Source organism: Diceros bicornis, chromosome X (assembly GCF_020826845.1).
Source record: "Diceros bicornis minor isolate mBicDic1 chromosome X, mDicBic1.mat.cur, whole genome shotgun sequence".
NCBI classification, from domain to species: Eukaryota; Metazoa; Chordata; class Mammalia; order Perissodactyla; family Rhinocerotidae; genus Diceros; species Diceros bicornis.
This window is the reverse complement of record NC_080781.1, coordinates 35,817,907-35,832,048: the sequence shown is the minus strand read 5'-3', so window position 1 is coordinate 35,832,048 and position 14,142 is coordinate 35,817,907. Positions and strand designations below refer to the sequence as shown.

General features: G+C 34.7%; 1 protein-coding gene across 6 annotated transcripts in view; it reads right to left on the bottom strand.

Annotated features, from left to right (window-relative positions):
• Window positions 1-14,142, bottom strand: part of USP9X (ubiquitin specific peptidase 9 X-linked) — a 168,523-nt gene that overhangs the window by 73,852 nt on the left and 80,529 nt on the right. For 4 of the 6 annotated variants that reach the window (XM_058535664.1, XM_058535663.1, XM_058535662.1 and 1 more), the window contains exons 10-14: window positions 12,314-12,466; window positions 11,041-11,145; window positions 6,907-7,113; window positions 5,336-5,472; window positions 3,366-3,514 (exon numbers count right to left, since the gene is read on the bottom strand). In XM_058535664.1, the coding sequence (XP_058391647.1) occupies window positions 3,366-3,514; window positions 5,336-5,472; window positions 6,907-7,113; window positions 11,041-11,145; window positions 12,314-12,466 (751 nt within the window). The remainder of the gene's footprint in view (window positions 1-3,365; window positions 3,515-5,335; window positions 5,473-6,906; window positions 7,114-11,040; window positions 11,146-12,313; window positions 12,467-14,142) is intronic. The other 2 variants (XM_058535665.1, XM_058535667.1) reach the window with 1 other exon arrangement.

Below are 14,142 nucleotides of genomic sequence, written 5' to 3'. Positions count from 1 at the left end.
GCAGCTGTGGGAAGGGAACAAGTTGTGGCTCAAATGCTACAGACTCTTGCTGTTCTTTCTGAGATTTAGCAGATTTTCTTGAATAAATGTTTCCCCATTTGCTGTATCCTCGTAAGACAATTCTCAGATACTTCAAATTATCTCTAGTTAAATGGCTGTTAAGGAGAAAGTCCACTGAGCATCTTATTCCCACCATTCCAGAAGTTAAATCCCTCATCCCTTGGTTTTTATCATCATATGTTCTATATTTATTAGTTGGTATTTTCCTTTCTTTCAGTATAGACTGAAGGGTTTGTATTTCATTTAATGGTTTGTTATTTTCATTATTTCTTTTGACCTAGTTTTGGGCAGTGAGAGGCAACTCTGTGTTTCTTTGACATGTCAACATGATTCTTTAAGCACTTTCTTACTTTCTAGAATAAGATGGTCAAGGACCATCTTGTACTTTCCCTACACCAAGCCTGGAAATAGCCATTACTCCAGAGAGCTATAAATGGTTCATAAAATAGACACTAGTTTAATTTTTTTTAAATCACAAAGAACCCATATAGACTTAACAGTATTTCATGGCTGATGTGTAAGAATGAGGCAGAGCTACTGAGAAAATGTAGCCTAAGATCTGCATCCTACCTAACACAGAGCACAGTTGGTGAACGACAACTCATGAAGAAATTTTTTATGGGGGAAAATGTTCTTAAAAACTGGTAAGAGACTGAAAAGAGGTCATTGAAAGTGGCAATCCTTAGAAAACAATGCAAAAATGTGATCTACAATGAAGACAAGTCCTCCAACTCTATCCAGAAACCAGGAAAACTGGTAAATAAAACTTTCAATAAGCGTTCAAGTCAGTATAATGACTATCCTACCAATGAGGCAAAACTTGAGTGAAAACTGAAAGGTGGTTTTATACTTTGTTGTATACACATAAAAAACTTTTAAGGAAGGATTTGTTAAGTACCAGTGCCTGAAGGCACTAGTAGTAAAAACACATGAATAAATATTGTAGAGAATATTAAGTAATAAGTTCATTACTTTAACTGAATATCATTAAAACAGGAGGTACAATCACGTGACCATATGACTGAGGAAATTTTTTCCCAAAGCTGAGGATGCCAGTGGAGACGAAATATGGGCAGGACAAACACTTAATATTGGTGAAACAGTTATCAGAAATTGAGATTATCAGTGAAGCGTGGAGGCCTGAGTTACTCTGCTAAACAATGTGTCTCATACCTAATGGGATCCGTACAACACCTTTATTATAGAGAGGCAAAAACAGTAATTTACTTTAGAATCACAAATTCGGAAACTGGTGGTTGATGTTACCACAGAAGTGATTTAATGCTGTGAAAAGTTTAACAGGAAAATTTTTTACTAATTTTAAAAATTACGTTTCCCTCCATATTTAAGTATCTACAGACTGATCAGTATTAATCAGAAGAGTACTGTAACAGAGGAGGAAAAGTTATCAAAGTTAGGAAAAACAGAAGGTATGGTGTCAATGAATTCAAGGGAACATATGAATAGGAACAAAAATTCAAGAGTTTACTAGGTGTCAGGTATTGTTTTAGCATAAATAACTTGTCCAAGGTCATACAGCTAATCTGTTTGGGACATGTTTCAAATCTAGGCAATCTGACCATACAGATTCACATCTCTTACTTCGTGGAGATACAGACAACACAAGGAGGTGAAACTGAAGACTGAAAACGTTCCTGGGACCATGAAATTGAGATGAGGCAATGACTCATGTAGAATTTGACTAAAATAGGGCAGAAAACCCTAGTGAAGCTAAAATGCACATGCACCATCTCCTGACTGCCCTGACAGCAGGGTTCTCAACCTCTGATGATAAAATTAAAGGAAACACCACATACAAATGAAGTAAATAAAAATTAGCATTGCAGCACATATGATTTATATGGCTCCACTTTGGGGGGCGGCATTCATTGGCATCTGTGAGGGCTTTGTACCAGAAAGAAGAGATCATAACAAAGAATCCGAGTTATGTTCAACTGAGCCCAGACTCTTGCACGGTTGGATATACTACATGCAAACCTCTTGTGCCACTCTCTGATTTCGGTTGCATTTGGTACAGAATATAATTCACATGTTCACATGCTTATATTGCGCTGATTGTTCTACCATGCTGCTTAGAAAAAACTTAGGACTGAAATGATAAAAGATCACTGCCTGGTGCCTACTAGCTGCCTGATACTTAGATTGCTAATCCAGCTCTACAATCTATTGCCTAGGAGGACTCAGCTAGCCCAGAGGGGGTAAATGGATGAACAAGTCAACAAAATCACCAGAAGTATATGAAGAGTTGCTTAATTTTTCAATTATATTTATCTGAATTTTATATGGGAATGTACATACTATAAGTGTTAAGCATAAATCTCAGGATTTATCAGTACCTTGGGGTTTTATTCAATAATGCCAAGAGTCTACTCTTCAAATAATGAGTATTAGAAATATCCTCATTTTTAATATATACTGTTGGCTTCTGGAGATTCTATAACATGTTAAATGAGTGTTACGTTCAGTAACCATTATACTCAAGTCTATCGTTAACATTGGTAATATAAAGTTTTCTTTCTATGGCTATGGGAACAAACGAGCCCTACAAGATAGTTTTTGGGGTTTTTCTTGGGCCTGTGAATTTGGTCTAAGCCAGGAGTATGTACTAAGAACCCATCTGTACTCTAGCACAGGCAGACTCAGACACAACTGTCACAGGGTAAAAGCATTCAAACAGAGCTCCACATACCACAGGCACTTAAAAACTGGATGTTGAAACCACAGGAAACTACCCTAATACGTCTAAACAAATTCACACTTTGAAAACCAATGTAAACATGTGGATTCTTGTAGCCTCGCATCTCTATTCTTGTGAATTTTTAATGAAGTCTGAAGCACTTATATGAAACATAGACTTAGGATTATAAAAGAACTATAATATATCCAAGAACAGACAAACAAAACAAGCGTTCTTGAAAAGATAAAGGTGGCGGGTAGTAAGGAAATAAAGGTTGAAAACGAGTCAAGTACATACCTAAGAAGGTAACAACCAATTGTAGTACAGGCAGGCAGAGCTCCCAGGCAGGGAAGAAAAAGAAATCAATTGAACAAGGAGAGTGGGGAATGCCTTGGAATGCTGGCCCGGAATTTAGGGTGTGTAAGAGTTGAGAGTAAAAGTGGATCATAAACTCCCAAAGAAACACAACTTATAAACTCAATATCTTGTATCTTTTAAAAATGCATTTGTTGTCATTTCTAAGGTAATGAATGCAAAAAAAAAAAAAAATGCTAGTAACAGAAGTTGCTGTTATTTTCCATAGTTCATGTTAGCTTATAATACATACCTCTAGCATACAGTCTCATGCTTTCCATATAAGTTGCAAGGTTTTCTGCTACCAAAGTAACTAGAGCATGATTGTGCTGAAGTTGATTGATTAAGTCATGGCGATAAAATACATGGGGACTTCGCTGAGTTTGACTGAAACGAGAAGAACTTAACAATATAATTAGGCAATTAAACTCTGTTGTAATCAAAAGAGCTTATACAATCTAAATTCTTAGCTACTAATTTAAAAATTTAAAATAGTTCCCATTATAATAGAATTCCACTTTTGGCCATTTACTTTCTTTAATGACAATATCAAGCAATTTAAAAGAAAATAATCAACACCTCCAAAAAAAAGACAATTATTCCATTATTCTTATTTTACATGAAAACTATGAATTAATATTCTCCAATTTCACGCCATGGGAGTCTACATCAATAACTGATTTTTACTCCTATACTATAATAGTACCACAGCATTTGTATAAGTTTACATGATTATTTCCAGAATTATAAAATAGAAACATCCCTTGCAAGATTAGCACCACAAAGATTATGCTTTAATTGTAGTGAAGAATTTAATCAAAGAAAATGCTTTCAGTAAGGATTTATTAGCCATTCAAGGTACATTCTGGGACACTTGGTTTATAGCCAAATTTACCCACATGTATCACCAGAAAGATAGCCAGTTCCTTTCCAACCTATTTTGCCACCTTCAGTGAAATCAATAAACTCTTATAGCCATTACTATTCTAATGGAGATGAAGCCACTGTTCCTTAGAAAGAGTATGTAAACTACTATGTCTATCTGCAACAGACAAATGAATTCATTTGAGAAAGGCCAAAAGGCATTATGTACAGTGGGCCAAACATAATCAAAATATGTCCCTGAAATAAATGTTACTGTTAATAAGATACATGTCTGAATTTTCTCCACTGTTTACCCCTCCAGCTTTTCTAATTTCATATTATTTTTCCAGCTTTGGGAAAAAATGACACAAAGTTCACCTGTTAAAAACAAAACATATATGAAGTTTTCTACTTCTGCCTTAGGCATAATCATAATAATCTAGAGCTGTAAAGGATCCTGGTAATCATTTAATTTTATACATGGAAAAATAAATTCTTTTGATTAGAGAATTTTTACAAGATGATATGAATGGTTAGACACAAAGGTCATACCCAGGAATCCTGACTCTACCGTGAATATTCTTTGCACTACTCCTAGCTCTCTCTCTTCATTATTTTTCCTTTTCATGTTATCAGTTTCAACTCTTACAACCAGAAAATACAAGGACAAATTATTCCAGCAACCAGAATTTGGCACATAAGATAATGTATTTAAAGACAGCTATTTAACAGAAATTTAGCTAAAATAAATCAGAAAAATACATTTTTAAACTATATTTAGTCATCTTTCATCATTTAAACATACAGCCTAATCTCTGAAATTAAATTTAAAAATTAACTAAGAAAAAAATAATAAATAGGTTTATTTTACTTTGAAAACCTAGTATGATGTTTTGCAGTTAATAAAACGTTAACTATTTCAGAGTGAACCAATTAAGGAAACAACAAGGTCTATAAGAAATATATAATATGGGATATAAAGGATGGACAGTGGGCAGAGACACAAAGCAGGAACGATAAAATGAAATGAGGAATGAGATTAATAGATATAACACATGCCATGAAATTGTCTGGTATACTTGCTGGAAATAAGAGATTCTGAACCAAGAACCCAAATGGTAATATTATCATCTTGATTCTGACACTTATCACTTAGTTGTGGATTACCTCCTCATTAATAAAATCAGAGGTGTATATGATAAAGGAATCTTCTTTTGTCCAAATTAACTCTTCTCTTAGCCTCCTGTTACCCCACTCTAATTTTCTTTTTTAAAATCTGTTTTTAGCAACTGATAATGCTGTTTCTTTTCAATAAAATACACCAATAAAAACATTAAAATATTCTATTAAAAGGCTTACCTCAAATTTTGAGGTGCTTCACCAAACAAACTACAAATTTCTCTGATTTGTTTCAGTGCAGGAATAACCCATTTGTCATTTGTACGAAGTTCTTCTATAAAACGATCTATCCACTGGATCTTCTGTGTGTCACGGTCCTTAAAGAAACAATTTCAATGTTTTAAATAGGTCAATACTCAAGAGAATTCCACCTTCAAATTATTTTGAGAATTACAAAATAGAGTTTTTCTTGTAAGGCTTGCATCACAAACATTTTTCTGTAATTGCAGTAAAGAGTTTAATAGTAGTTAAAAAAAAAAAAAAAAGCTGCTTTAAATACATTTTTATTTCACATTTACTACCAAAACTCTGAAAAGTAAAACACTGTTATAAAAGCTCAGTATGACATGGACTCAGATATAAAGGTATAGATCCTATTAGGCACACTGACAGAAAGTTTGATTTTAAAAGTTTGCCAGAAAGTGGGCATTTAGCTTTTATCCAATGTTTTAAGAGATTCTATCATAAAATAAAATTCTGCAATAACATATAACCTCAATTGTTACTCTTTATAGGTTTGTTTTTAGCACAGTGAGGAACACTGAAAATTTATATTTGACCAAGAAAATAACGGTACGGCAAATAAATTTTTAAAAATTCGCCAAAAATCAAAATAAGGACATATCCACGTACACAGAAGGATAGAAAGGAATAGAAACAGTATAAGCAGTTAAAATTTAATGTTATAAACTCAAAATTATTTCAAATACGACATTTTACTTCTTCGGACCTTATTTACTTACTCCTTCCCCTAAGTCAATAGTAATCAGAAATGCGGGTTTGTGTACCCCAAAATTTTAAAGTCAGAATTATTTGTGTATATGTGCCTCCGTTTAATGAAATAATTCAAACTCAATGTTCTTAGTACTATTTGATATATTGAATAGTTAATGAACTGTCACAACAAGCAAGTATAGTCAAAAACTGAGTAGCATCAGAATCACATACACCTACTTGAGCTTATTTTCTTAGCTCTTACCTAATTTCAGTTCACTGATGTAGCCAACAGTTTTAACAAGTGGGACATTAGTTATTCAGCAACGTGCATTTTATCATGAGTCAAGAGATACACATGCTACAAGTTAGAATGCAGGGAAGGTGTTGTGTGATTTGCTCATAGAGAAGGCAATAATGTCTTGCTGTTTAGCAAATTCTATTAATTTTTCTTATCTTCCCTATGAGCAAAGAAAACCTAATTTCTCTTACCTCTAAAGTCTCTAATCAGCTTTAATATCTTAGGATCTATTTGAAACTGGTATTTCAGCACCATATATTTGACAATACTACCACTATATAACCTGTTTTATTTATATTGTCTTTCTCCCAAGGAAACTAAAATGCTTTTCAGATACACAAAACTTTGACATAGAGACCTAGGAAAGGAAGGCAGACTTACATGAAGAAAGTAAGTCAATTTTGAAGTCATCTCAAAAATAACAATGTCAGAAAAACCTGGAACTATTCTGTATCTAAGCTAGCCTAACTGTGAAGGAGAAAGGTCACAAAAAGTGAGCAAAGCAGCACACCCTTACCTGGGAGCAACTATAATCTAATATTTTTATGTGGGCACTGAGAGCCAGGTCCATGATGTCTACAGGCACATCATCACTGTGGGCCAGATTCCACAGGAGGTTCAACACTTTGTGTGCCATCACACCATCCTTATCATCTTCTGCAAGACGACGTATCAGCTCAAGTAGCTTTTCACGTTGCTTTTTACTTGCATTTGTCCAACTGGCCTAGAAAAACATTTTAAAATGACATGAAAACATATTTATTTCTCACTGCTTAAATTAAGTGTCACCGGATTGGAAAAAAACATAGCTGAGCACAGAATTATTCAAATGATATCTGAGAGATAAGCCAGAAAAACTCCAGGAAAAAAGAATCTCTATTTACAGTTAAATACCTTTGGATCAGGGTTTCTCAACCTTGGTACTACTGACATTTTGGGCTGGAAAATTCTTTGTTGTGGGCGTTTGTCTCATGCATTATAGGATGTTTAGCAGCATGCCTGGCCTCTACCCACTGGAAGCCAGTAGCAGCTCCTCCTCCCAGCTATGACAACCAAAAAACATCTCCAGATATTGTGAAATATTGGGGGGGCGGGGGGGCACTGGGCAGCAGCGGCGGCACAGAATCGCCCTGTTGAAAACCACTGCCTTAGATTCAGTCTGTTATTTGTGACTTTAAAATTATCTTAAAAGATGACAAAGACAACTTGATATACAAAGATTCATAATAAATGAAAAAGCCAATTATAGAGCAATGTGTATTACACATTTGAAAACAAAATAGTCTGTGACAAAGTCCGTTATTAACCAAGAAAAATAACTTCGAACTTATACAGAAATGATATAATGCTATTTCAAGTTAGAAGATGAAATACTCATTTAAAAATTCTAAAATGGAACAAAAAACCTCTCTAAAAATGGTGTTTTTCGGGCTGGCCCCGTGGCTTAGTGGTTAAGTGAGCGCGCTCCACTGCTGGCGACCCGGGTTCGGATCCCGGGCTCGCACCGACGCACTGCTTCTCTGGCCATGCTGAGGCCGCGTCCCACATACAGCAACTAGAAGGATGTGCAGCTATGACACACAACTATCTACTGGGGCTTTGGGGGGAAAGAAAAAAGTAAAAAATAAAAAAATAAAAAATAAAATAAAAATGGTGTTTTAAAAAAGCCCAGTTTATACAAGGCCAGGGGTGGGGGGATTTGCTAGTGGCATCTAGTGGGTAGAGGTCAGAATGTTGCTGAACAGTATGAGAAAAGCTGCATGTTTAAAGTTGCTAATCAGTGTTTACTGGAAAATAAACTGAAATCGTCATAATGGCAAACAGTAGAAGGATGATTAAGAAAATTATAGAAGATCATTTCAATGGAATTATCATACAGACAACTACAATATGATAAATGCAGGATGTCTCGGAAGATGACTTGAGTGCATACTTCTAATTCCTCCTAGCCTCTCAAAACTATGAAAGGAATATGAAAACTGCTAAGGATATAAGACTGAAATATCAGATTATAATTAAGAATATCTTAAAAAGAGAGAGAACCAGGCATTACGTGCCTCCTGAAGGAAGAGGACATCACCACCTATGATGTATTCTAGCAAAAGAGGGGGTGGGGGGTGGGGGTGTGTGTATGTATGTGTGCAATCAAGTCTCTACATTCTACTATTGATATACAATAAAGCAACAATCAATCCAGTTTCTTTAACAAATAAATTGCAAGGAAAGAAAAAGATAAAGGGTGAAACTACAGATTCAAAGAGACTTGAAACACATATGCAACCAATTACAAAGTATGAATCCTGATTCAAACAAACTTCAAAAATAAAGTACAATCTGAGACAATTAGAAGTTTTAACATTATTTGATGATATTAAGGAATTATTCATTTTTTAGGTATGATAATGATACTGTGAAATTTTTTCTTCATGTACTCATCTCTAAGGGATATATACTAAAATGACTACATATAAAAAGGAGAAATCAATTAAGAACATCTGTTCATCAAAAACCACCATAAGGAGAGTATAAAAGACAACCACAAACTGGGAGAAATTATTTGCAACACCTGAACTGATGAGAACTAGCATTCAGAATATGTCAAGAACTCCTATGAATCAATAAGAAAAATACAAACAACCCAATAGGGAAAAATTAGGCAAAAGACTTGAATAACGGTTTTCACAAAAACATAGAAGAATACAAACATGAAAAGATGTTCAACCTCATTAATGATCAAGGATATAAAAACCAATAACTCAATGATGTAACATTTCACACCAAGCAGATTGTCAAAAATCCAGAATTCTGACAAAAACAAGTGTTGACAAGGATGTGAAACTCTTGATGGGACCGTGAATTCAAACATTTAAAAACTAAACTAGGCAAATACATAAGTAAAGTCTAATCAACGAGCTTGAAATCATTTGGTTGCAGTCTATAAAGAACTGCAACAAAGTGACCTGGACTTCAAGTTTCCTTTGAATCATCTTTAGTAGAAAGAATTTAAGACACACTCCATAAGAATTGCCAGATTTACCAAAACTTCAAAAAATAGTGCTTGTTACCAAATAACAAGTGCTCAATAAACATCGGTTAAGCTAAAGGGGAAAAAAATAGATAATGGATTTTTATATTTAGACTATTATTGCATTTAGACCATCCTTAGAAGAGGCATGTCCAGGTAATCTAATAACAATCGACCTCTTCTTTCTTTCTCCCATCACGGCAATCACTGGTCACGTACCACCATTTTAGAAGTCATCTCAAGATTAAAAATGAATGGCAATTAACTTCAGTGTACCCATGATAACTGATTCTATTATTTTCTCAGTTGCCTTTGATGTACTTGAAACTGAATTTTTCCATAAGGCAGTGAGTTACAACTTTAATGTGATGAAGATTCATCTGAGAATCTTTCTTAAAATACTGATCCCCAGGACCTATACCTAGCAATTTAGATTTAATTGGTCTGGGGTGGAAATCAGTAATTGGTATTATTGTTTTCTTCTACTGTGAAATACACACCAAGAAAGGTACCAACATATACCATTACTACACAGTACATAATGTAAACACCTGTGTAACTATTACTCAGGTAAAAAATAACACATGGTAAGCAGCACTCCAGAAGCCAGCTGGGTCTATTACTGAAGTCTATGTTAATGCAATCAGGGTATATGAATTCTTGTGTGACTTTATTCCTTTCTTCAACCTTCTTTTTAGACTCATCTATATGGTTGAGTTGCTCAAATTTGCATTCTCATTGTTGTGAAATGTTTCATTATATGAACATTCCACAATTTATTAATCCATTCTACATAGCAATTTTTTGCTATTAACAAATAATTCGGCTACAAATGTTGTTGAACATGTATGCTGCTGCACATATGCATGAGTTGCATGAGTTTCTCTAGAGTATATATTCAGCAAAGTGATGAGTCAGAGAATCTTCCACTTTTCCAGAAATACCAAACTATTTTCCAAAGAAGTTGTAGCAACTTACGTTCCCACCAGCAGTCAGTATAACTGTTCTTTTTAACAAGATAATGCCAGTTGTTAATGGAACATCCTATAAGGTCCTATGTTCTTGATCCACAAATTCACCAATCATTTGGCTTTTACAAACCCAACACTAGCAACAGGAGAGAGACCACTACATAACATGGCTTTAAAAAGTGCATGATGGAACCAATGCAGGTATAACTACAGCGGCTCTTGGACTACCTTATGAACTACATTTCCTTCAAGTCCATGAGTTACATTTCCAATTTGCCTGTGCATATCACCCCAGAATACCAAGGCACTGGTAATCCCTTGCTGTCTCCTCTTTATTTTTTGTTGTAACCAATCGTCCTTCCCTGCAGTCCTACAGTTCACTTGAATCTATAATAAAAATACAAACTGCTGGAGGAAAGGAATCCAAATTGACAACCGGAGTTAAAAAAAAAAAATTCCTTATTTATGAGGGCTATTATTATAAAAGTGAACATCAAGTTCTCATTGGAAAAGAAAACAATGGCCAATTCCTTCACACTAGAAATAGTTTAATGATTTCTATTTAAGTATTTCTTGGCTAAGCGCAACTCACAGATCTAATGAATTAATTCTATTAAAAATGAAATGGTAATAACTTTACTCTGTTAACTATTACCTTAAAGCAATCAAAAAGATGATCAAGTTGTTCAGGAGAAAAATCCCACGCCAACTTTGCCAGTAGATCATGTACATTCTTCACAATGGCTTCATGCTTCCCCGCCTATTGAAAAACCAAAGAAAATCATAGCACACTAGAATTTGAACAGCAGGTAAGTAGTGTCTACTGCCTGAGGACAAATATTAAATTAATTAATTAATTATTTCTATCTCCTTCATCTAACCGTGTAACTTAAGAAAAGTCTTAATATTTTAAATGCTTTAGAACTGCCGTCTAAAACCTGACAACTCAATTTCTTGATAAACATGGTTAATGCATATTTTGGGAATTCATGTGAACCTTTATTAGTTTATTGAATTTAACGTGCCAATTTTAACACTGCAAGGAGGAGAAAAATAAGGCACACCAATGGTATTGTTTCAAAACTGGAACTTTAAACACTCAAAGGTAAAACTGAATGTTTCCTTGGTTTCTATAGACTGAAAAAACAAAGCTTTGTAATCTAGAACTCAACAATACTTCCCAAGTGATCCATGAGTAGAAACTTGTCATTAAGAAAATCAAAGGAATTATATAGTTTCTAGCTCTGAAACCAAAAAAGTTACTTATCCTTCTAAAAAGCTATAAATCCTTTAGATTACTACAGGTCTTTATAAGTAATCCAGTGATTTAATAACTCTACTGACACTGAAGTTTTCTTTGTACTGTTTATGAAGAAACCAATTATAGATGTCCTATACTCTTTCAGTAGATATTCCTTACTATTTTACTCTCAACCTCTTATTTAAATCCACCTACAAATTGCCAACTTTTACCAAAAACATACAGTAGATGGAATTTTGTGTGTGTGTGTGTGTGTGAGGAAGATCCGCCCTGAGCTAACATCTGCCAAGCCTCCTCTTTTTGCTGAGGAAGACTGGCCCTGGGCTAACATCCATGCCCATCTTCCTCTACTTTATATGGGACGCCACCACAGCATGGCTTGACAAGCGGTACATTGGTGCACTCCCGGGATCTGAACCGGCGAACCCTGGGCCACCACAGCGGAGCGCGCGCACTTAACTGCTTGCACCACCGGGCCAGCCCTGGAACAAAATATTAGTGGCTATTTCAAAAAGATTCTTGACAAGATTTCTGTAAACAACAAGCATTTAAACATACAAAAAGTCAAACAACATAAGTCTTCATCCCATTTCATGACGACTATATTTCTTTAGTTTTTAGTATCTTTCTTTTACAAACCAGATAGCCACCATCTTAAATTCCTTACCTGTGCTGCCCAGATATTATCAAGATCTTGTAAGGTTAGAGCTTTTTCTTTGATGACAAAACGAAGAATCTTCTCTAGCTTTTCTACATACTGTGGTTGATGAAGACTATCTCGCAAGACTATGGATAAGATGTTGTTCTGCTGTATCCATTCCTAAATAGAATTCAAAAGCTTGTTTCAAAGCAGAAACTAAAACACAGAAGGTTTTAAAAATATATATAAAGTATTGTTCACTTTTCAACATTAGTAGAAATTGAAAAACACTCACAAAATATAATACACTAATGTAATATACTTATACGTTGTTTTAATACAAAATTATGAAAAATCACAATAACTTCATGGAAATATTTCATTAAAGATAATTTTACACATACAGAAATGCTTCCATGAATTTGAAGTAGTGAAATCATTAAAGATTCTACTCCAGTACTGACTCAGAAAAATATTATTGAAGTGCAGCAATCACCATGGTTTAAACAGGGTGGGTACAGGATCCATTTTAGGATCTTTGGATTCCTTATAGCAGTTTTTTTTTTAAAGATTTTATTTATTTATTTATTTTCCCCCCAAAGCCCCAGTAGATAGTTGTATGTCATAGCTGCACATCCATCTAGTTGATGTATGTGGGACGCGGCCTCAGCATGGCCGGAGAAGCGGTGCATCGGTGCGCGCCCGGGATCCGAACCCGGGCCGCCAGCAGCGGAGCGCTCGCACTTAATCGCTAAGCCACAGGGCCGGCCCTATATAGCAGTTTTGATTTGGGTGAAAAGGCATCCTTTTTATTTTTTGCTTTTCTTCATTAACCAATTACACTATTATTGCTTATCCATTAGCTCTTAAATCTTCCAAATAATCCTAATGAGGGATATGGTATCTTGTTACAGAATAGTAAACAGGCTCAGAAGTATTGGAACTGGAATCTGAATCAAGGATCTATGCTTCCCAAGTCTGTGTTTTTGTAACACTATGCAATGTTGCTTGACTGACATTTATTTAATAACTATCCCAATAGAAGAAAACTCTTTAACTCATGATATAAAAAGGTAATAGTTCACACTGTATGATTTTATAATATTCAGATTAATGAGAATAAAAAGTATTTAGCCCCAAAATGTGCTAGAGAGGTATACTTCTCAATTGTAAAAGGTCTCGTTATTTCTAATCTGTTGCAGATATTTTTGTAAAATACAGTAAAAATGTGGCAACAAAAAATTGCTACACAAGTTTCTAAACTCTTAATGCCATTTTCTGTACTCATCTAGGACTGGCAACAGTTCAAGGACCAAAACCAGACCTTGGAACACACTAAGTAGCTCTGTGCTTGACTTTCCACAAGGTGGACAGACAAATCATATACACAAAACCAGATGTCTACTACCTGACCCCCTAATACAGAGCCAACGTCTAGGCATCCTCCACATACTTTTTACCACATTCTAATCCTTGTCTCCCCTATGAAACTGAGGCCTCCTTGAGGGCAAGGACAGTTCTTTTAACAGATGTCTCCCCAGTACTGTCCGACAGTATGCACTGAAGTTATTCAACCAATATTTGTTAAGTGGCATACTTATTCATTTTTAAACTACAACATATACAAATATCTATGGTAAATAAAATTTCCTAAATTTTCAACATCAAAAAAGTGCTTAAGTAAAGTTCTTAAAACGATGATAAAACCAATTCATATAGATCTTATTCAAGTAATTATATTTCCTATTTTAAAATCTTTTAAGTGGAATTGGTCAAACGAACAATAGGCCACTTCATTTATTAGGTACTAGATACTACCCAATCTATTTCCAAGATCACCTTTATCTACTCCATTT